This window comes from Panicum virgatum, chromosome 9K (genome assembly GCF_016808335.1).
Source record: "Panicum virgatum strain AP13 chromosome 9K, P.virgatum_v5, whole genome shotgun sequence".
Taxonomy (NCBI): Eukaryota; Viridiplantae; Streptophyta; class Magnoliopsida; order Poales; family Poaceae; genus Panicum; species Panicum virgatum.
Genome location: NC_053144.1, coordinates 55,667,707 through 55,687,367, shown reverse-complemented (window position 1 = coordinate 55,687,367; position 19,661 = coordinate 55,667,707). Strand labels below are relative to the sequence as shown.

At 50.1% G+C, this 19,661-nt stretch overlaps 2 protein-coding genes across 2 annotated transcripts; one reads left to right on the top strand and one right to left on the bottom strand.

The window, feature by feature from the left end:
• The first annotated feature begins 10,237 nt into the window (after positions 1–10,237).
• LOC120652481 (leucine-rich repeat receptor protein kinase HPCA1-like) lies at positions 10,238–15,244 on the top strand. The gene is made up of 17 exons (XM_039930325.1): positions 10,238–10,472; positions 10,668–10,794; positions 10,881–10,952; positions 11,047–11,121; positions 11,214–11,285; positions 11,368–11,529; positions 11,648–11,722; positions 11,803–11,874; positions 12,031–12,102; positions 12,206–12,274; positions 12,374–12,448; positions 12,534–12,605; positions 12,721–12,855; positions 12,972–13,453; positions 13,563–13,715; positions 13,811–14,403; positions 14,538–15,244. Exons 1-17 carry the CDS (start codon positions 10,280–10,282, stop codon positions 15,045–15,047), a joined length of 3,009 nt encoding a protein of 1,002 aa, XP_039786259.1. The 5' UTR covers positions 10,238–10,279; the 3' UTR covers positions 15,048–15,244.
• Positions 15,245–16,000: 756 nt separating this feature from the next.
• LOC120652487 (probable dolichyl pyrophosphate Man9GlcNAc2 alpha-1,3-glucosyltransferase) lies at positions 16,001–19,169 on the bottom strand. Its single transcript, XM_039930330.1, has 6 exons — positions 18,704–19,169; positions 18,416–18,611; positions 18,210–18,317; positions 17,133–17,294; positions 16,663–16,915; positions 16,001–16,554 (listed from the first exon to the last, which is right to left on the bottom strand). The coding sequence occupies exons 1-6, from the start codon at positions 19,102–19,104 to the stop codon at positions 16,115–16,117; spliced, it is 1,560 nt and encodes a 519-aa protein (XP_039786264.1). The 5' UTR covers positions 19,105–19,169; the 3' UTR covers positions 16,001–16,114.
• Positions 19,170–19,661: the final 492 nt, after the last annotated feature.

Below are 19,661 nucleotides of genomic sequence, written 5' to 3'. Positions count from 1 at the left end.
TCTTATTTCAGAGCCAAAGATCCTGCAGATCGGAGCATGCCAATGATGGGCACAAACATTTTTTTCCAAGTCCCCACCTAATCGCCTCTCCTCTTTACGTCCCTTGAACCACACCCCTCCTCAACTCATCATCACTAATTGTGACAGAACCGCCAAATTAAAACTCTAATTAAGCGTAATAGCCATCATTTGAATACATTGGGCGCATTAGCTTAAAGGCTTAATTTGGCGATCCTTTCTCAACCCACGGCCCGATCGAAACGACACTGGTAGTCCCACGCGAGGGTGGGCACAGATGGTACAAGCACAACACAAAACCTTGAAATTATACAATGACGCGTGATAGAACTTTAAGTTTACAAACCGAGTTTCAAATACAAAGTTAATTTACATAAGTTGGAACCCTCACAAATTTACAACTGGAGGACTAAAGTTAAAACTTGAAAGAAATTACACTAAAACAAACTACCCTACACTGCTGCCCACTCTCAGCCTAACAACGCCGGTCAGGCCGGTTAGGAGAACCGGTCAGACCGGCGTGCATGCACCTGCCCAAGGGCTACCGGTCAGACCGGTCCTCCAGACCAGTCAGACCGGTCCCGACAAAACAGATAGGCTCAACACTCCGCTCTCGAGTGCGCAACCCGACAAACCCCTAACCTAAGGGTCTCGCTCCACGACCTGTCACCCCCCTGCATCCCGGCGGATGAACTTGACGCAACAGGGGCAGAAGTCGACGTCCTGGGGTCCTGAAATAATAATGGTGGCAACAAACCCTGAGTATTCTAATACTCAGCAAGGCTTGACCGACCAGTGGGTATAACTTAGCCCACATATCTAGACCCCCAAGGCTTTTGGCTGGTGGTTTGTTTTTGCAGAAAAAGCACTATAAGTGTATCCTTACTTTCAACATTTTAGCCGCATATTTTATATAGCTAGACTCTCACTAAAGTTTGCCTGTCTACACACACATGTGGAGCATCCAAATAAGGGTCAGAATTTATATTCATTTTTATACCTCTAATACCCTAGCTCATTCGCTACGGTGTGACAAATAGACCAAGGCCCTCATAACCGCGAGACACGGCGAATCGATCCGATTTAACCTTGCAAGGTGGACCTAACCAACACGGCATGTATTTGCCCCGTCGGACTATACACGCCAACCATTCCCCTCCCCGCCTCGAACTACAGAACCACCCCACCTTCATATAGTCAGCCGAGCTCAACGTGAGACCACCAAAATTAAACATATGCATCCCGTTTCTCCACGACTACTCGACTCACCCTACGGGGTGGTGATGCAGTTCTGTACTTTCGAAGTGAGGCAGTACTAGGCTTACCGGTTTCGACTACCTCCTACTCCCGGCATGCGGTTAGTGCAATTCAATCCCCGATCAGCACTGCCACAACGACCGGTCCTCAATCGACACGGACGGGGCTAAGACACCCAGGAACCCTATCCTGCTGCCACCTAACATCATCATCCCCGCCCGGTCTCACATTTCCATATCCATTCCAATCCAAGTCAAATACTGAAGTACGAAGATAATAATGTATCTCGCGAGTAACCATCAATTACTCGGCTTCTAAAGCTTTCCTATATTTCGCGAGTGACAAGAGTCACTCGACTTCTATCGCGACTATTAGGCATAGCAATTCTATCATCCTATACATACTAGTATAACTCAGGGAATCCTAGGGAATCATGCAACTAAGGTTCCAAATAATTCCTACACCTAATGCACAAGTAATAGAACATATACATAGGCGTCATAATTTAAAATAGAAGGATGTGCACCGGGGCTTGCCTTGTGCCTGCTGCTCAGTACTGGGGTTAGCCGGGCCTTGGGCCGGCTCCACGCGAACCTCCTGCTGCGAGGCTCGCCCCTGGGGCTCCTGCGGCTCCGCAACCACCTCAAATACGACCTCCTCCGCCGCGGCTACTACACGTATGCATATGCATATGACATGAGAATGCATGCATGAGTTTATAAAAATTATAAGAATAAACCAAACCAATTCCTAACAATCTGTGCCAACTAACCCTAACTGCACCCTCCCAGCTCAGCTAGCACCGGTCAGACCGGTCCCCCTTGACATGACTTGATACCGGTCAGACCGGTCCATCAGACCGGTCAGACCGGTCCTACTCAGAGCAAAACCTAGGATTCCTTGGCGCAGCAAAATCATCCATCAATCCAACAACCCTTCTAGGCACTAGTTTCTAGGATCCATTAGGACGTTTTTGACCGAAGGAAACTACCTAAAACCTTTTAGAGCGAGAGATCGATCCAACTCCTAGATTTACCTTGAAATGCTCCTTCCTCCACGAAGATCTCGTGGTCCCGCGTCACCCCATGGAGAAGATCGTGGAGGAGACGATCCTTGACCGATTTGAAGCTCTCCCCGCCCTTGGAATTCAATGGAGAGGGAGGATTGGGCTCTAGGGTTTGGGGTGAGAGGGGGAGCACGGGAGAGCCCGAGCTCGAGTTCAGCACGGTGAGAGAGAGGGAGTGGTTGGGGGAGAGAGAGTGAGTGGTTTAAATGATGTGGGCCCCCAAACGGTGAAGCTCCGGTTAGACCGGTCAGACCGGTTGTCCAGACCGGTCAGACCGGTCCCGCCCAATCTGATAGGAGAAGTTCCAGCTTGTGCTTTGTCGAGTGAGTTCGAAACTAATGACCTTATTTAACCTAAATACCGAGTTTCCCGAGTCTTGAAGTCAACAATCTTTATAGGTTGCTCCGGATAGACAAGATCGGGCTCCAGTTGCAATTTCTCGACGTCAATTATCTTTTCTGGAACCCGGAGACATTTCCGGAGCTGGGAGACGTGGAAAATATTATGAACCGCGGATAATGGAGTAGGAAGTTTCAGGCGATACGCTACCGGCCCACATTGCTCAATAATCAGAAACGGCCCAACGTAGCGAGGTGCAAGTTTTCCTTTTACGCCGAACCGCTGAATCCCTTTCATTGGAGAGACCCGCAGGTAGACATGATCTCCCACTTGAAACAGGACGGATCGACGCTTCTTATCCGCGTAACTCTTTTGTCGGGATTTAGCAATCTTTAAATTTTCCTGAATGACCCGAACCTGTTCTTCTGCTTCATTCACCATATCCGGTCCAAAGAAAGTCTTTTCTCCAGCTTCTGACCAATTTAATGGCGTTCTGCATTTCCGTCCATATAAGGCCTCAAATGGAGCCATCCTGATGCTCTCTTGATAACTATTATTGCATGCAAATTCGGCCAAAGGTAGGCATTCATCCCACTTCTGACTGTAGGTGAGTGCACACGCCCTGAGCATATCCTCCAGAATCTGATTAATCCTCTCTGTCTGGCCATCTGTCTGAGGATGATAGGCTGAACTGCGGATCAATTGTGTACCAAGAGCGGCATGAAAGTGTTCCCAAAACCGGGCTATGAATTGAGTACCCCGGTCAGAAATGATGGTCTTTGGAATTCCATGGAGACTCACAATACGGTCCATATACAGTTGAGCGTACTGCTTCGCCATATGTGTGGTTTTTATCGGTAGAAAATGGGCTGTCTTAGTGAGGCGATCCACAATAACCCATATGGAATCATATCCCTTGGAAGTCTTGGGTAAGCCGACAACGAAATCCATACTGATATCTTCCCACTTCCAAGAGGGAATACTCAAGGGTTGTAAAGGGCCAGCTGATCTCAAATGGCTCGCTTTAACCCTCTGACAGGTGTCACATTCTGACACATATCTGGCAATTTCCCGCTTCATTCTGGTCCACCAAAAACGCTGCGTCAGGTCTTGATACATTTTATTACTGCCTGGGTGGATGGAGTACCTAGAGAGGTGAGCCTCATCAAGAATCTGCTTCCGTAGCTCCAAATCTTTAGGTACCACCAGGCGATTATTAAACCACAATACACCATCACTATCTTGGCGAAAACAAGCAGCCTTAGGGTCATTTTCCCTAAGCCTCTGCCTGATCTTCTCCATGCCCCCATTATTTTTCTTTGCAGCCACAATCCGATCTCGAAGCGTAGGTGCAAGGGTGAGATTGGCAATAGTACCCTCAGACACCATAGTCAAATTCATCTTCTCCATTTCTTGGCACAAAGTGTCATGCACCGCTGTGGCTGAGGTGCAACTGCAACTTGTCTTGCGACTCAATGCATCGGCCGCCACATTTGCCTTGCCTGGATGGTAATGGATCTCCAGATCATAATCTTTAATCAGCTCCAACCACCATCTCTGGCGCAAGTTCAATTCACTCTGGGTAAAAATATACTTGAGACTCTTGTGGTCTGAGTATATATGCACTGGATTGCCCAGAAGATAATGACACCATATCTTCAATGCATGCACCACTGCTGCTAATTCCAGATCATGTGTGGCATAATTCTCTTCATGCCGCTTGAGGGCCCTGGAGGCATAAGCAATCACACACTGATTCTGCATAAGGACGCAGCCTAGGCCCGTACCTGATGCATTACAACAAGTATTAATGGCCGAATAATATCCGGCGAACACAAACAGGGATGAGAATGTAGCCAAGATCCGTACCTGATGCATCACAATACACATCAAAAGGCCGGGTAATATCTGGCTGAGCAAGGACAGGGGCAGACATCAGAAGTTTCCTCAAAGCCTGAAAGGCCTGCTCACATTGGTCGTCCCAACTAAATCTCACCCCTTTCTTAAGTAACTCAGTCATGGGTCTAGCAATTTTTGAAAACTCCGGTACAAACCGGCGATAATATCCTGCTAGCCCAAGGAAACTCCGGATCTCTGAAACAGTCTCTGGAGTCTTCCAATTTAGGACATCCTGAATCTTGCTAGGATCAACAGAAATTCCCCTGTCAGAGATGATGTGGCCCAAGAACTGGACTTCCTTGAGCCAGAAATCACATTTACTGAATTTAGCGTACAGCTTGTGCTTCCGCAGGCGCTGAAGCACAATGTGGAGGTGCTCGGCATGCTCTTCTTCATTCTTGGGAAATATCAGGATGTCGTCAATGAAAATCACAACGAATTTATCCAGCTCAGGCATGAACATCGAGTTCATGAGATACATGAAATGCATGGGGGCATTGGTTAGCCCGAAAGACATCACCAGATATTCAAAAAGTCCATATCTGGTGGAGAAGGCGGTCTTGGGAATATCCTCAGCTCTGATCTTTATCTGGTAATAACCCGAGCGGAGATCAATTTTTGAAAATACTTTAGCCCCGAATAGCTGATCAAACAGAATATCAATCCGGGGGAGTGGATACTTATTCTTGATGGTGACAGCATTCAAAAGTCTATAATCCACGCACAACCTGAGACTTTCATCTTTCTTTTTCACAAAGAGTGCCGGACAGCCCCAAGGCGACGTGCTAGGACGGATATAGCCTTTCTCTAGCAATTCTTGCAATTGTTTCTTTAACTCCGCTAGCTCATTGGGTGGCATCCGGTAAGGCCTCCTAGAAATCGGTGCCGTACCCGGTTGCAGTTCAATAGCAAACTCTACCGCACGGTCAGGTGGCATGCCCGGCAAATCATCGGGAAAAACATCCGGGTATTCACATACCACTGGTATGTCCTCAAGCTTCTAATTCTCAACATGATTCACTGTATGGGTCGACGGTGCGGGACTCGGGAGACACAAGGTCATAGGACCATGAACAGGAGATTTTATGTGCACAACACGTGATGAGGTGTCCAGGATAATCCCATGAAATTTCATCCAATTCATTCCGAGGATGATATCCACTTTCTGGGTTGGTAAGATAATCAGATGAGTCATGAAAATTTTTCCTTGAAGTCCTAGAGGCACTTGTTTGGTAGTCTGATTGGTGATCAATTGACCCCCGGGTGAATGAATATGATATGGCTTCAATATGATTTCTACACCCATCCCAAGTCTAGTAGCACACTCTTCACTAATAAAAGTGTGAGACGCACCCGAGTCAAACAATACCGTAACGGGTTGATCATTTATGGAGAACATACCCGTCATCACTGGAGCTCCCTCAGGAATACCCTCAAGAGTGGTGTAGTGCACCTGCCCTGGCTTGAAATGAGCCACTTGCTGCTTCTGACCCCGCTGACCAGACGGCTGGCCCTGCTTCAGTGGCATTGGGCAGTTCCGGGCAAAGTGACCCGGCTGTCCGCAGTTGTAGCACGGGAGCAAATTGGGGCGCACCCCCGGCTGCTATACCCAGACCTTCTGCTCATTCTGCGGAGGAGCAGGAGGCCAAACTGTCCCCTGTGGCTGAGTGTACTGAGGGGGCCTGTATCCCTACTGCTGCTGTGGCTAGTGCTGAAAGGGGCTCGTTGTGGGCCCGACTGCACCAGACGGAACCTCTGAGGGGCACTACTAGAAGATCCCACTGCCGGGGCCTTCCTCTTCTTCTCCGCCTTGTGAGCCAGATGGGCGTCCTCCTGAATGATAGCCCCATTGACCAGCTCACTAAAACTATCAAACTTGATCATAGCCAGGCGATCCTGGAGCTTGCTGCTAAGCCCCTGCCTGAAGCACGCCTGCTTCTTCTCATCAGTATCCACGTGGTATCCCACATACTGGGACAGGGTGTTGAAAGCCTGAGAATATTGCAACACACTGTTGTTGCCCTGTTTCAGGGCCAAGAACTTGGTGAGCTTCCTTCTAATCACTCCCGCCGGAATATGGTGTGCTTTGAAAGCCTCCTTGAACTGTGCCCAAGTGAATCCGGTGCCCTCAGGGAACATAGCTAAGTAATTGTCCCACCACATGCGTGCGGGACCCCTGAGCTGCTGAGCTGCAAATCCTGTCTTGTCCCCATCATTGTACGGGTGCAGAGTGAATTTGGATTCTATAGTCCGGAGCCAGCTATCTGCTTCCAGTGGCTCATCCGCCTTATGAAAGAGCGGTGGCTGTGTAGCCAAAAACTCCGGATATCCAGGAGCCGGTGGATGGTGGTGATGTTCAGGCCGCGACGCTCTGCCCTGCGCCACAAGCTCACGGAGGAGTGCCGTCTGCTCGTCGCGCCCAGTGAGCATGGCCGCAATGGCCTGGGCCAACTCGGGAGGGTTCGGCGGTTCTCCCATTCTGCATTCAACCAGGATTGGGTTAGTTATATTTTTCTGGTTACCTAGGAAAAATCTTGACTGCGACTAATATCCGAATCATGGAAGGAATCGCCGAAATTCGATTATCTGAACACAACTTAGGGGTCTCTGTCCGCACTCAACCGGTCAGACCGGTGGAACCGACCGGTCAGACCGGTCTGCATGGCCTGCATGGCATTGTACCCGGCCCAACGTAGAGTAACTGGTCAGACCGGTGTATAAGACCGGTCAGACCGGTCCCAAACAGAAAGAATTTCTAAGCCCTAACTGAGTACCAATCACTAAAACCAGATTATCAACTGCCAATTTGAAGACCAAATGCCATGATGCAATGCATGAACCCCTATGCCGAACTTCCAAATGCAACCAAAAATCTAATTGTCATGATGCATGAGCGTCCTGCGTAGCCTCTCAACCAATAACTAAACATCTAACTTCTCCTCTAACATAACCATACAGGGATGTTACGAATAAACCCTCCCATAGTAATGAACTACTTCCCTTTTAATTTTTTTGAAATTCATTTTTAATCTGTAATCCCTGAAATTTAGTCATGCTCATACCACCCCCAGTGTGTTTCGGCTCTGATACCAGCTATGACAGAACCGCCAAATTAAAACTCTAATTAAACGTAATGGCCGTCATTTGAACACATCGGGCGCATTAGCTTAACGGCTTAATTTGGCGATCCTTTCTCAACCCACGGCCCGATCGAAACGACACCGGTAGTCCCACGCGAAGGTGGGCACAGATGGTACAAGCACAACACAAAACCTTGAAATTATACAATGATGCGTGATAGAACTTTAAGTTTACAAACCGAGTTTCAAATACAAAGTTAATTTACATAAGTTGGAACCCTCACAAATTTACAACTGGAGGACTAAAGTTAAAACTTGAAAGAAATTACACTAAAACAAACTACCCTACACTGCTGCCCACTCTCAGCCTAACAACGCCGATCAGACCGGTTAGGAGAACCAGTCAGACCGGCGTGCATGCACCTGCCCAAGGGCTACCGGTCAGACCGGTCAGACCGGTCCCGACAAAACAGATAGGCTGAACACTCCGCTCTCGAGTGCACAACCCGACAAACTCCTAACCTAAGGGTCTCGCTCCACGACCTGCCACCCCCTGCATCCCGGCGGATGAACTTGACACAACAGGGGCAGAAGTCGACGTCCTGGGGTCCTGAAATAATAATGGTGGTAACAAACCCTGAGTATTCTAATACTCAGTAAGGTTTGCCCGACCAGTGGGTATAACTTAGCCCACATATCTAGACCCGCAAGGCTTTTGGCTGGTGGTTTGTTTTTGTAGAAAAAGCACTAGAAGTGTATCCTTACTTTCAACATTTTAGCCGCATATTTTATATAGCTAGACTCTCACTAAAGTTTGCCTGTCTACACACACATGTGGAGCATCCAAATAAGGTTCAGAATTTATATTCATTTTTATATCTCTAATACCCTAGCTCATTCGCTACGGTGTGACAAAGAGACCAAGGCCCTCATAACCGTGAGACACGGCGAATCGATCTGATTTAACCTTGCAAGGTGGACCTAACCAACACGGCACGTATTTGCCCCGTTGGACTATACACGCCAACCATTCCCCTCCCCGCCTCGAACTACAGAACCACCCCACCTTCATATAGTCAGCCGAGCTCAACGTGAGACCACCAAAAGTAAAAATATGCATCCCGTATCTCCGCGACTACTCGACTCGCCCTACGGGGTGGTGATGCAGTTCTGTACTTTCGAAGCGAGGCAGTACTAGACTTACCGGTTTCGACTACCTGCTACTCCCGGCATGCGGTTAGTGCAATTCAATCCCCGATCAGCACTGCCACAACGAGCGGTCCTCAATCGACACGGACGGGGCTAAGACACCCAGGAACCCTATCCTGCTACCACCTAACATCATCATCCCCGCCTGGTCTCACATTTCCATATCCATTCCAATCCAAGTCAAATATTGAAGTACGAAGATAATAATGTATCTCGCGAGTAACCGGCAATTACTCGGCTTCTAAAGATTTCCTATATCTCGCGAGTGACAAGAGTCACTCGACTTCTATCGCGACTATTAGGCATAGCACTTCTATCGTCCTATACATACTAGTATAACTCAGGGAATCCTAGGGAATCATGCAACTAAGGTTCCAAATAATTCCTACACCTAATGCACAAGTAATAGAACATATACATAGGCGTCATAATTTAAAATAGAAGGATGTGCACCGGGGCTTGCCTTGTGCCTGCTGCTCAGTACTGGGGTTAGCCGGGCCTTGGGCCGGCTCCATGCGAACCTCCTGCTGCGGGGCTCGCCCCTGGGGCTCCTGCGGCTCCGCAACCACCTCGAATACGACCTCCTCCGTCGCGGCTACTACACGTATGCATATGTATATGACATGAGAATGCATGCATGAGTTTATAAAAATTATAAGAATAAACCAAACCAATTCCTAACAATCTGTGCCAACTAACCCTAACTGCACCCTCCCAGCTCAGCTAGCACCGGTCAGACCGGTCCCCAATACCGGTCAGACCGGTCCCCCTTGACCTGACTTGATACCGGTCAGACCGGTCCATCAGACCGGTCAGACCGGTCCTACTCAGAGCAAAACCTAGGATTCCTTGGCGCGGCAAAATCGTCCATCAATCCAACAACCCTTCTAGGCACTAGTTTCTGGGATCCATTAGGACGTTTTTGACCGAAGGAAACTACCTAAAACCTTTTAGAGCGAGAGATCGATCCAACTCCTAGATTTACCTTGAAATGCTCCTTTCTCCACGAAGATCTCGCGGTCCCGCGTCACCCCATGGAGAAGATCGTGGAGGAGACGATCCTTGACCGATTTGAAGCTCTCCCCGCCCTTGGAATCCAATGGAGAGGGAGGATTGGGCTCTAGGGTTTGGGGTGAGAGGGGGAGCACGGGAGAGCCCGAGCTCGAGTTCAGCACGGTGAGAGAGAGGTAGTGGTTTAAATGATGTGGGCCCCCAAACGGTGAAGCTCCGGTTAGACCGGTCAAACCGGTTGTCCCGACCGGTCAGACCGGTCCCGCCCAATCTGACAGGAGAAGTTCCAGCTTGTGCTTTGCCGAGTGAGTTCGAAACTAATGACCTTATTTAACCTAAATACCGAGGATAAAGGCCTAGGTGTTACACTAATCTTCCCATTACCACCTTTAATCCCCCCATGGAAAAACAAACTTTCCAGGCACCATCACACGAACCGGCACGCGTGTGTGGGGGTTGTTCGCGCATGGAGATGGAGGCAGCAGACGGGCGCGGTGGGAGGAGGACGATGGGGCTCGCCGCCGCTCTCGCCGCGGCCGTCGTGCTCGCGGCGTGCGCCCGGGCGTGCCATGGCATGACGGACAGCCAGGACAGTGAGTAGCCTTGCATGGCTCTCGACCATGGTCCACTTGCGGCTTTCGGATACTGTTTTTGTTATGCGTAGCGAGTTTGCTCTTCTTTTCTAGTCTGAACTACTATTTCTTTGTCGATGATCAGGCAACAGCTAGCGATAGGAATTCTGTTGTCTCGAGTTAAGAGATGAGATTAACCATGGAGTTTGCCTGCAGCCTCCGTGCTCCGGGCGTTGGTGGATCAGTGGCAGAACGCGCCGCCGACCTGGGGACAGTCCGACGACCCCTGCGGCGATTCGCCATGGGAGGGAGTGACGTGCGCCAACAACAAAGTGATCTCCATGTAGGTGTACTCGGAACTCAAGAGTAAAAATTTCGTTGCACGCTCACAGACTCAATCTACCGAGACTGTCCTCTCAACTCTTTCAGAAAGCTGTCCACCATGGGCATCAAAGGACTGCTAGCTGCTGACATAGGGCAACTCAGTGACCTGCAATCCCTGTAAGTAGCACCACTCTCGCAGCTTAACGTTTCTGCTCTAGGCTTCTAGCACCAGCTCGCAACAGTGAACCATGAGAAAATTATGTGTTTGCAGGGACCTATCATTCAACAAGGACCTCAGCGGCGTGCTCACTCCGAACATCGGAAGCTTGAGGCAGCTCACCACCTTGTTAGTTCCAGACTTGTTCGGTGTTCTTCTCTTTCGTTTTAGCCTTTGCCTTTTCCCTTGTGAGATGCTAATATGGAGTGCATGTTTGGCAGGATTCTTGCCGGTTGCAGTTTCCATGGCACCATCCCGGATGAACTAGGAAGTCTGCCAAAGCTGTCCTACATGTAAGGAGGATGATACTGCCCTTTCTTCTTTTTCTTCAGAAGTTTACTTTTTTCAGGTAAACTTGACATCTCTGTATTTCAGGGCACTGAATTCAAATCAGTTCTCTGGAAAAATACCAGCGTCGCTGGGCAATCTCTCCAGCCTCTACTGGTTTGATATCGCTGACAATCAACTGAGCGGTCCCCTGCCGATTTCGACAAGCGGTGGAATGGGCCTAGACAAGCTTTTAAAAACCAAACACTTGTAGGTCCAGATAATTTTGTTGACTGCTGTTTCATCTGTCAGTCATCAACATGAAAAAAAATGGAATGTATCGCTAACTGAAGCGCTCTGGTTTGTACTTCTGAATGCTTATCTGCAGTCACTTCAACAAGAACCAATTGTCTGGTCCGATCCCTGACGCTCTCTTCAGCCCAGAGATGACCCTGATCCATCTGTGAGCTCCTGAATTTCCTGTTTCAAAACGTTTTTGCAATTCGATGGCATTTTACTGACACCTTAAGATACTTGCCGCAGGATCTTTGACGGAAATAAATTCACCGGGAGTATCCCAGACTCTCTTGGGCTTGTCAGTACACTTGAAGTTGTGTAAGTTTCCTTAATTTTGCTAAAAGAAACGGTTCAGATGAATCTATCCATAATTCTGTATCAAATATTTTTTTGGAACGATTTTTTTTTGAAACGAGTATCAAATATGAAACTGACAGCCATTCCTCTGGTCTGGTCTGCATGTTGATTGAACAGACGGCTGGACAGAAATTCCCTCTCTGGTCCAGTTCCTTCAAATCTGAAGAACCTCACCAAAGTAAATGAGCTGTAAGTTGTTCAAGATTTACACAGTACCATATATATCTAGTTCAACTGCAGTTGTGTGTAGAGAAGATAAACTCATACTAAACATAGTATCGGTACGTTTCAGCAACTTGGCCAACAACCAGCTCACCGGAACCTTGCCAGATCTAACTGGGATGGATGCTCTCAATTACGTGTAAGCAATCTGCATCATGAAGATTTATCTATCATGCTGTTTAAACCCATCACTGGACAAGGTTAATCTGAAAATTCTTCTGGTCTAACTATACCTCAGTGATCTGAGCAACAACACGTTTGATCCTTCCCCGTGCCCAGCGTGGTTTTGGAGGCTACCACAGCTCTCAGCTCTGTAAGTCTCTCCTTCAAACCTTGCAGATCCGCACACCATACGCCTATTCAACAAAATCTGACACGATCTTGGGGTGTTCATCAAGGATCATACAGTCCGGGAGGCTCTACGGCACCGTGCCGCCAAGGCTGTTCAGCGACGCGCAGTTGAATCAAGTGTAAGAGCTCACTCGTCACCAAACTTCGAATTCAAATCAAATTCCGATGAGACTTATCTGTGAAACGAAGTGACGAGCTTGGAGCGGCCGGGTTGGGACTTGATTTGTTTTGCAGGATCCTCGACGACAACGCGCTCAACGGCACCCTGGACATGGGCAGGAGCATCAGCAGCGAGCTCAGCCTCGTGAGCTTCAAGGACAACGAGTTCTCCTCCTTCATCGTGACCTCCAGCTACAGCGGCACCCTCGCGTGAGTGGCCCGCCCCCGCGCCGCGCAACGCAAGAGCTTCTGGATTCTGCCTGCTGCCTGCGGCTACGACAATCTACCAACCAACTTCTTGATCCCTTTGGGTTTCCTCCATTCAGGCTGGCCGGGAACCCCGTGTGCGAGCTGGAGCAGCTGCCCAATGCGGCGTACTGCAACCTGACGCAGCGGGCGGCGTCGGCGCCCTACTCGACGAGCCTGGTGAAGTGCTTCTCGGGGCCGTGCCCGGCGGGGCAGAGCCTGAGCCCGCAGAGCTGCGCGTGCGCGTACCCGTACCAGGGGGTCATGTACTTCCGGGCGCCCTTCTTCCGCGACGTGGGCAACGGCACGGCGTTCCAGGCGCTGGAGAGCATGCTGTGGACGAAGCTGGCGCTCACCCCGGGCTCCGTCTTCCTGCAGGACCCCTTCTTCAACAGCGACTCCTACATGGAGGTGCAGGTGAAGCTCTTCCCCTCCGGCGGCAGCGCCTACTTCAACCGCTCCGAGGTCATTCGCATCGGCTTCGACCTCAGCAACCAGACGTTCAAGCCGCCCAAGGAGTTCGGCCCCTACTACTTCATCGCCTCGCCGTACCCGTTCCCAGGTCGTGTGCTGCTCTGTTCTGTTCCGTTCGCATGGCTGGCGGGGTTCGACCACTTTTGTGACGAGACACACTGACTGAGGCGGATTCAATTCGAATGGCTTGGCTGCAGAGAGCCGGTCGCCGTCCAAGAGCAAGGGCGTGATCATCGGGATCGCGGTCGGCTGCGGCGTCCTGCTCGTGGCGCTCGCCGCGGCGGCGGTCTACGCGTTCGTGCAGAGGCGGCGGGCGCAGAAGGCCAAGGCGGAGCTCGGCGGCCCTTTCGGTACGTACCCACGCGAACACGTTGCCGCGTCCTGTCCGTACGTCTGACAATATAACGCGGCGCGCACTGAGATCGAGCTGTGTGTCCGGCGGCAGCGTCGTGGGCTCGGAGCGAGGAGTGGGGCGGCGCGCCGCGGCTCAAGGGGGCGAGGTGGTTCTCCTACGAGGAGCTGAAGCGGAGCACCAACAACTTCGCCGAGGCGAACGAGCTCGGGTACGGGGGCTACGGCAAGGTGTACCGGGGCATGCTGCCGACGGGGCAGCCCATCGCCATCAAGAGGGCGCAGCAGGGGTCCATGCAGGGCGGGCACGAGTTCAAGACGGAGATCGAGCTGCTCTCGCGCGTGCACCACAAGAACCTCGTCGGCCTCGTCGGGTTCTGCTTCGAGCAGGGGGAGCAGATGCTCGTCTACGAGTTCATGCCCGGCGGCACGCTGCGCGACAGCCTCGCCGGCAAGAGCGGGCTGCACCTCGACTGGAAGAAGCGGCTCCGGGTGGCGCTGGGCGCGGCGCGCGGGCTGGCCTACCTCCACGAGCTCGCCGACCCGCCCATCATCCACCGCGACGTCAAGTCCAGCAACATCCTCATGGACGACCACCTCACGGCCAAGGTCGCCGACTTCGGCCTCTCCAAGCTCGTCTCCGACAGCGAGAGGGGCCACGTCAGCACCCAAGTCAAAGGGACACTGGTATGCTCAGCCCTGCAGTTCATTCTGTCGTCATTGCATCTGCTACTGCCATGCCAGCATCCTCTCTTCTTCCGGTGATCCTGACGACCTCGATCGCTTTAACTCATTTGGTCGTTTGATCGTTTCACCTGCAGGGGTACCTGGACCCTGAGTACTACATGTCCCAGCAGCTGACCGAGAAGAGCGACGTCTACAGCTTCGGCGTCGTCATGCTCGAGCTGATCGTGGCCAAGCAGCCGATCGACAAGGGCAAGTACGTCGTCCGCGAGGTCAATAGGCTGTTCGACACCTCCGACGCCGACTTCTGCGGGCTCAGGGGCATGGTCGACGCCAGGATCATGAACACCAACCGCCTCGCCGCGTTCGGCAAGTTTGTGCAGCTGGCGCTCAGGTGCGTCGACGAGGTGGCCACGGCCCGGCCGTCCATGAGCGAGGTCGTCAAGGAGATCGAGGTGATGCTGCAGAGCGAGGGGCTCAGCAGCTCCTCCACCTCCGCCTCGACGTCCGCCACCGAGTTCGACGTCACCAAGGGGGCTCCTCACCATCCTTACAATGATCCTCCGAAGAAGGACAAGGATGTGAGCACGGACTCGTTCGACTACAGCGGGGGCTATTCTTTCCAGTCCAAGGTCGAACCAAAGTAGCTGATTTTTTTTTTTTCTGGATTGGGATCCTCTTGGTTGGCTCGACCTTTTTCTTCCTCACAGCAAGTGGCTAGACCAATATGTAGAGATAAGGAGATTTTCCCCCCCTGTATTTGCTTAATATACTTTTGGGAGACTAGTGACTTTGTATGGTGTTGTTCTAATTAATGTATGGTTAGAAGAAACATCAAGAGCTATCTGCCTCTAAAACGTATTTATGGACTAAGCAACACAACCTTAGGTGTATTTGTTATCCAGAAGCCAGAACATCGCCTCCCATAAGCAACACAAGGCTAGTCGTTTAGTACGTAGGGACCAAAAAATTCGCTTGGCTCCGCAATTTCATCAGTCCGAGAAAAGGGATTTGGTTCTTCAGCACGGCAGCACGCTCTTCCTACTTTTGCCTGCTCCCGAGTCCCGAACATCAATCCTGACACGAACAAGATGACGACTGCTAGATGGAGCACCTTGCTGCACGAACTGAGCTCCCAACCAACCAAATAAGGCTCCTCACCTTGATTACTGAGAAAATGGCTTCTGCCATTAGAGAAGAGAGAAAACAGAGGACGGGGTGGCAAATAGAACTAGGGAATCTTGCCACACATGCGTCAGTATTGGCAATCAAGGCCCGAAGCCTCGAACACCTCAAAACGATACTAATATCCTAAATTCTGGTGGCATAAAAGCTAGTGGTGACCCAACGGCCCTTTTTGGCAGAACTACAGCTCCAACCCCAGAAATTCTTGGAGATCTGGACAGATTGAATGTATTTACATAAGTCACTTTGTTCTTGTTTTGGATCGTGGAGGTTTGAATCAATTTAGCTCATAATATAAAGTCCAAATTATAAGCTGGAGCTCTGCAGAACACACACAATACTGCCTAAGTTCTGGTTTCCAGCTATCACGGTAGTACATGACAACTTCTACTTCGAAATCTATAGAAATGCTCAATGAGCAAAACCTCATCCATTTCATTCAATAAAATTAATCAATGTCACAAGGGAATACAAAGGTTACAAAGGTGCAGTAACTTTCTCCGTAAAATTAGCTGTCAAAAATTTCCGATCATAAATCCTTCTTCACACCTATTGATCTAGAATGGGTGTCCAACATCCATTGCTTATAATTGGTGTACATTGTTAATATGACAAATTGTGAAAAGCATATGAACATTATCAGTGCATCAAACAGGAATGGATACCTCTTGGGCGGCTCTATTTGCAGGTAGGTAATGTGAAGTAAAAGTGAGGACAAAAATGGCAAGCTAAGAACTACCTTTGCTCCGCATGTGATGTTCAGCCTCTTTCCATGGCCTCCACCAGGTGTGTAGTATATAAGAAAGAATAGGCCAAGAACAGCTATATATTGTAGGAGAAGCTGATCACGGCAGATAAGTGGGTACATTGAGAAAAGGGCGAAGTACACGAACCATCCGTACAACTGAGGTTCCTTCAGTGCTAAAAGACTTGCAGGTAAAAGTGGAAGCAAAATCGATTTCTCATGAACTGCAGGTAGAAAACAATGAAAACAAGGAGAAATGTGAAATTAATAAACACTGTATACTCATAACCAATAGAGAGGGAGAGAACCTATCAATTAGCAGTAAAACATACCTTGGTAGGAGAATAGGTAGAAAGAGAATGAGCTGTTCATCAAAGAATAAAGGAAGCCAAGATTACTTGGAGACTTGACTTGCTGAACAAATGAAGGCAAGAAAGCCAGTATGGTAGCAGAGAGACTCATAAGTTTCAGAGGTTTTATTGCAAACAATCTCTTCCACTTGATAATAACCGAAGTGCTGCACCAGAAATTTGCAACATAATCCTCGTATATACCTCTCTCAAATGGAGCCAATCGAGAGATCACCTGATAATACAGACTTCACAAGTTCAGTACCAACTGACAACAGTGTACTAGGTCTAATGCATTAAAATATAAAACAAGTATCTCTCTAAGGACTAGCACCAGACTGATAAAAACAAAATTTTGTACTGATGGTAAATGGTATTGATGCAATTCAGCGATAGAACATGATTTCCTTGAACATAAAGTAAATAGGAGGGAGGATATGATGGACCATCACCTGTAGGGCAGCTTCATAAGAATGCAAAAATGGCCACCAGACAAGAGCAAAAGTTCCCAAGACCACGAAAGCAAGTTTCATGACTTCGACAATAGGATGTTTGCGTTTGAGGCACTTCCCAAGAAGATGGCTGAAAAAAGCTGGTGCAAAGTACAGGCTCATCTGCAGATACACCAGCACATCATATGGTTATAAGATATATTGGAAAACCATGGGATGTCATGACTTGAAAGTATATCCAGCAAGTGTATTAGTGGGGATAAAATGCCCCAGATTAGTTACCTGGAAGGGACATAGAAAAATTACAGTAGACTAAAATTCACGAAAATTACAGTAGACTAAAATTCACGCATTAGATTGGTATGTGTGCATTTAGCTCGTCATGGCTTACTCTATTTCCTATGATCCCATGAAAATAATTGCTCAATTCCCACAAGCTGGCTAATCCCCTTTTGACCCAGCCTACAATCCAGTTAGTACGAATCAAAAGCGGAGGACTAATATTGCACCAGCACATGCAACTTATGAGGGCATATTGTATTAACTAATATGTTAGGATGAGATGTAAAAAAAAAAGCCATCCAAGTCCAGAGTTTGTCTCAAGGTTCTAAAAAACGCTAGACGCTAGGCGAACGCTTGCCTATGGTTTAGAGTTTTTTGTGATTAAACGTAGATTGAACATGATTAAACGTGTGTTGTGATTAAACGACACTGTGATTAAACGCAACGCTTGGCCACCGTTCAGCGTTTAATCAAGATTAAACGACGTTTAAAAACGTTTTTTAGAACACTGGTTTGTCTTAAGTTCTTCAATAACTGTTCACCAGGACCCAACCATCACATGGCAAACAATAAAATTAACAATTTTGTTGGTTGTCGATACAATTTTTAGTTGGATCATGAGGTGCTTCGTATTTACAGTGACAACCTCATGGGTAAGCAAACTACTTGTGTAATGCCGCCTTGTCAGAAAGGCATGGGTTTACAAAAAACAACTCAAGGAAGTTTGACCTCACATTCATGGTCACAAAGCTTACAAATGGCGAAATGAACAAAAATTTTCTAGATAGAGGCTACCTGTTTGTGATTGATTGCAAGAGTGAAGAGAGCTGCAGCAACAAGCTCATTCCTCGACAAAACACCAGCAATAGCTCCAAGCGTAAGTCCAAGGCTGATGCAATTGTACTGAAATAAAACAACTTGGTATCAATCAACTAACAGTGCGAAGCTGAAGCAGTCTGCACAAGTGCGTGCCTCAAACACAAATCATTGGTACAGCTCACCTGAAAATGGCCATGATCGATCAACAATAAACAGGGGCTGAGCAGGACCATGGCCAGCAGCCACATCCACCCTTCCCGTCTCTCCTCCGCGCTAATTCCGATTCCACCTTTCACGTATGCCCACACGAACCACAATGCTGCTGGAAAGAACACCAGAAGATCCGAGGACAGCACCGTCCACCGCATCAGCAACTTCCTAGTGGAACCAAAACAACAGCAAGTCTTAACACCACACAGGATTCTGCATGCAACAAGCAGTAGAACAATCCATTGGAGCGGATCACGTACGATTCCGTGGACTCGTAGCCGCGGGAGGAGCGGAGCGCGACGGCGTCGGGGAGTGAGGCGTTGATGATGCGGCCGTGGAGGAGGCTCTGGTAGGCGGAGAGGGGCGGGTAGTCGAGGCCCCAGTAAGCGAGGTCGTTGTCGGAGGTGTCGCGGTACCAGTCGGAGGGCGGGAGGTGGAGGGTGAGCTCCATCCAGTGCCGCTGCGCCTCGTAGTCGCCGAACTTGGGCGCCGCGCCCTGGCCGGAGTAGGGGCCCACGGAGACGAGCACGCGGACAAGGAGAGCGGCGAGGGAGATGAGGAGGGCCATGGGGACCGGCGGCGCTGGGGGCTGCCATGGGAGGCGGGCGGCGGCTGCGGGCGGATCTGGGGCGGAGGTGCGGTGTTTCTTCGGCTTCGCCATTGGCAACCCCTGTGGATCTCGGAATTGGGTGGGGCCCGGTCGTTTTCTTCCCCGATCTAGTGGGATGCGCTACACGCCTACCAGGTCCCCGCTAACAACTACGGTATCCAAGCGGAGCCTCGCGCGGACGCCAAACCCAGCGGTTTCCTGGGCGTCCGCTACACCCTGCGCCGGCCCCACCTCCCTCCACCCGGCCGCGGGCCCGCGGCTTGCTAGCTCGAGCAGCAGCAGGGCCGCGGCGAGGCGAGCTCGAGCAGCAGCAGGGCGCCGCGGCCGCCGCGAGCTTGAGCAGCAGCAGAGGCCCCGCAGCTGCTCCGCCCGGCCGAGCGGAGGGAGCGGCCGGAGCGCCGACGGAGAGGCAGGCCGAGCCGCCACCAGCGCCCGCCATGGCATTGGCCGCCCCCTCCTCTGCCCCTCCTCGACCTTAGCCAGGCCCTCGAACAGCTCTCCCAACTTCTCCTGAACCTCTCCGGCCTAACCCCGCTCCTCCTGCCTCGACAGAGCACCGCCGCTCGCCGCCGCTGCACTGCTCTCGTCGCCGGCCCACTCCCGCCATC

What these genes read in the sequence shown, in the direction of transcription:
- LOC120652481 (XM_039930325.1), top strand. Translation starts at nt 10,280, where the DNA reads ATGGAAAAACAAACTTTCCAGGCACCATCACACGAACCGGCACGCGTG. An exon ending in AACAACAAAGTGATCTCCAT is followed by an intron (nt 10,795 to 10,880) that starts GTAGGTGTACTC and finishes CAACTCTTTCAG; the next exon opens with AAAGCTGTCCACCATGGGCA. An exon ending in TTGAGGCAGCTCACCACCTT is followed by an intron (nt 11,122 to 11,213) that starts GTTAGTTCCAGA and finishes CATGTTTGGCAG; the next exon opens with GATTCTTGCCGGTTGCAGTT.
- LOC120652487 (XM_039930330.1), bottom strand. Translation starts at nt 19,104, where the DNA reads ATGGCGAAGCCGAAGAAACACCGCACCTCCGCCCCAGATCCGCCCGCA. An exon ending in TTGCAATCAATCACAAACAG is followed by an intron (nt 17,295 to 18,209) that starts GTAGCCTCTATC and finishes GTGTATCTGCAG; the next exon opens with ATGAGCCTGTACTTTGCACC. An exon ending in CTACCTATTCTCCTACCAAG is followed by an intron (nt 16,555 to 16,662) that starts GTATGTTTTACT and finishes TTCTACCTGCAG; the next exon opens with TTCATGAGAAATCGATTTTG.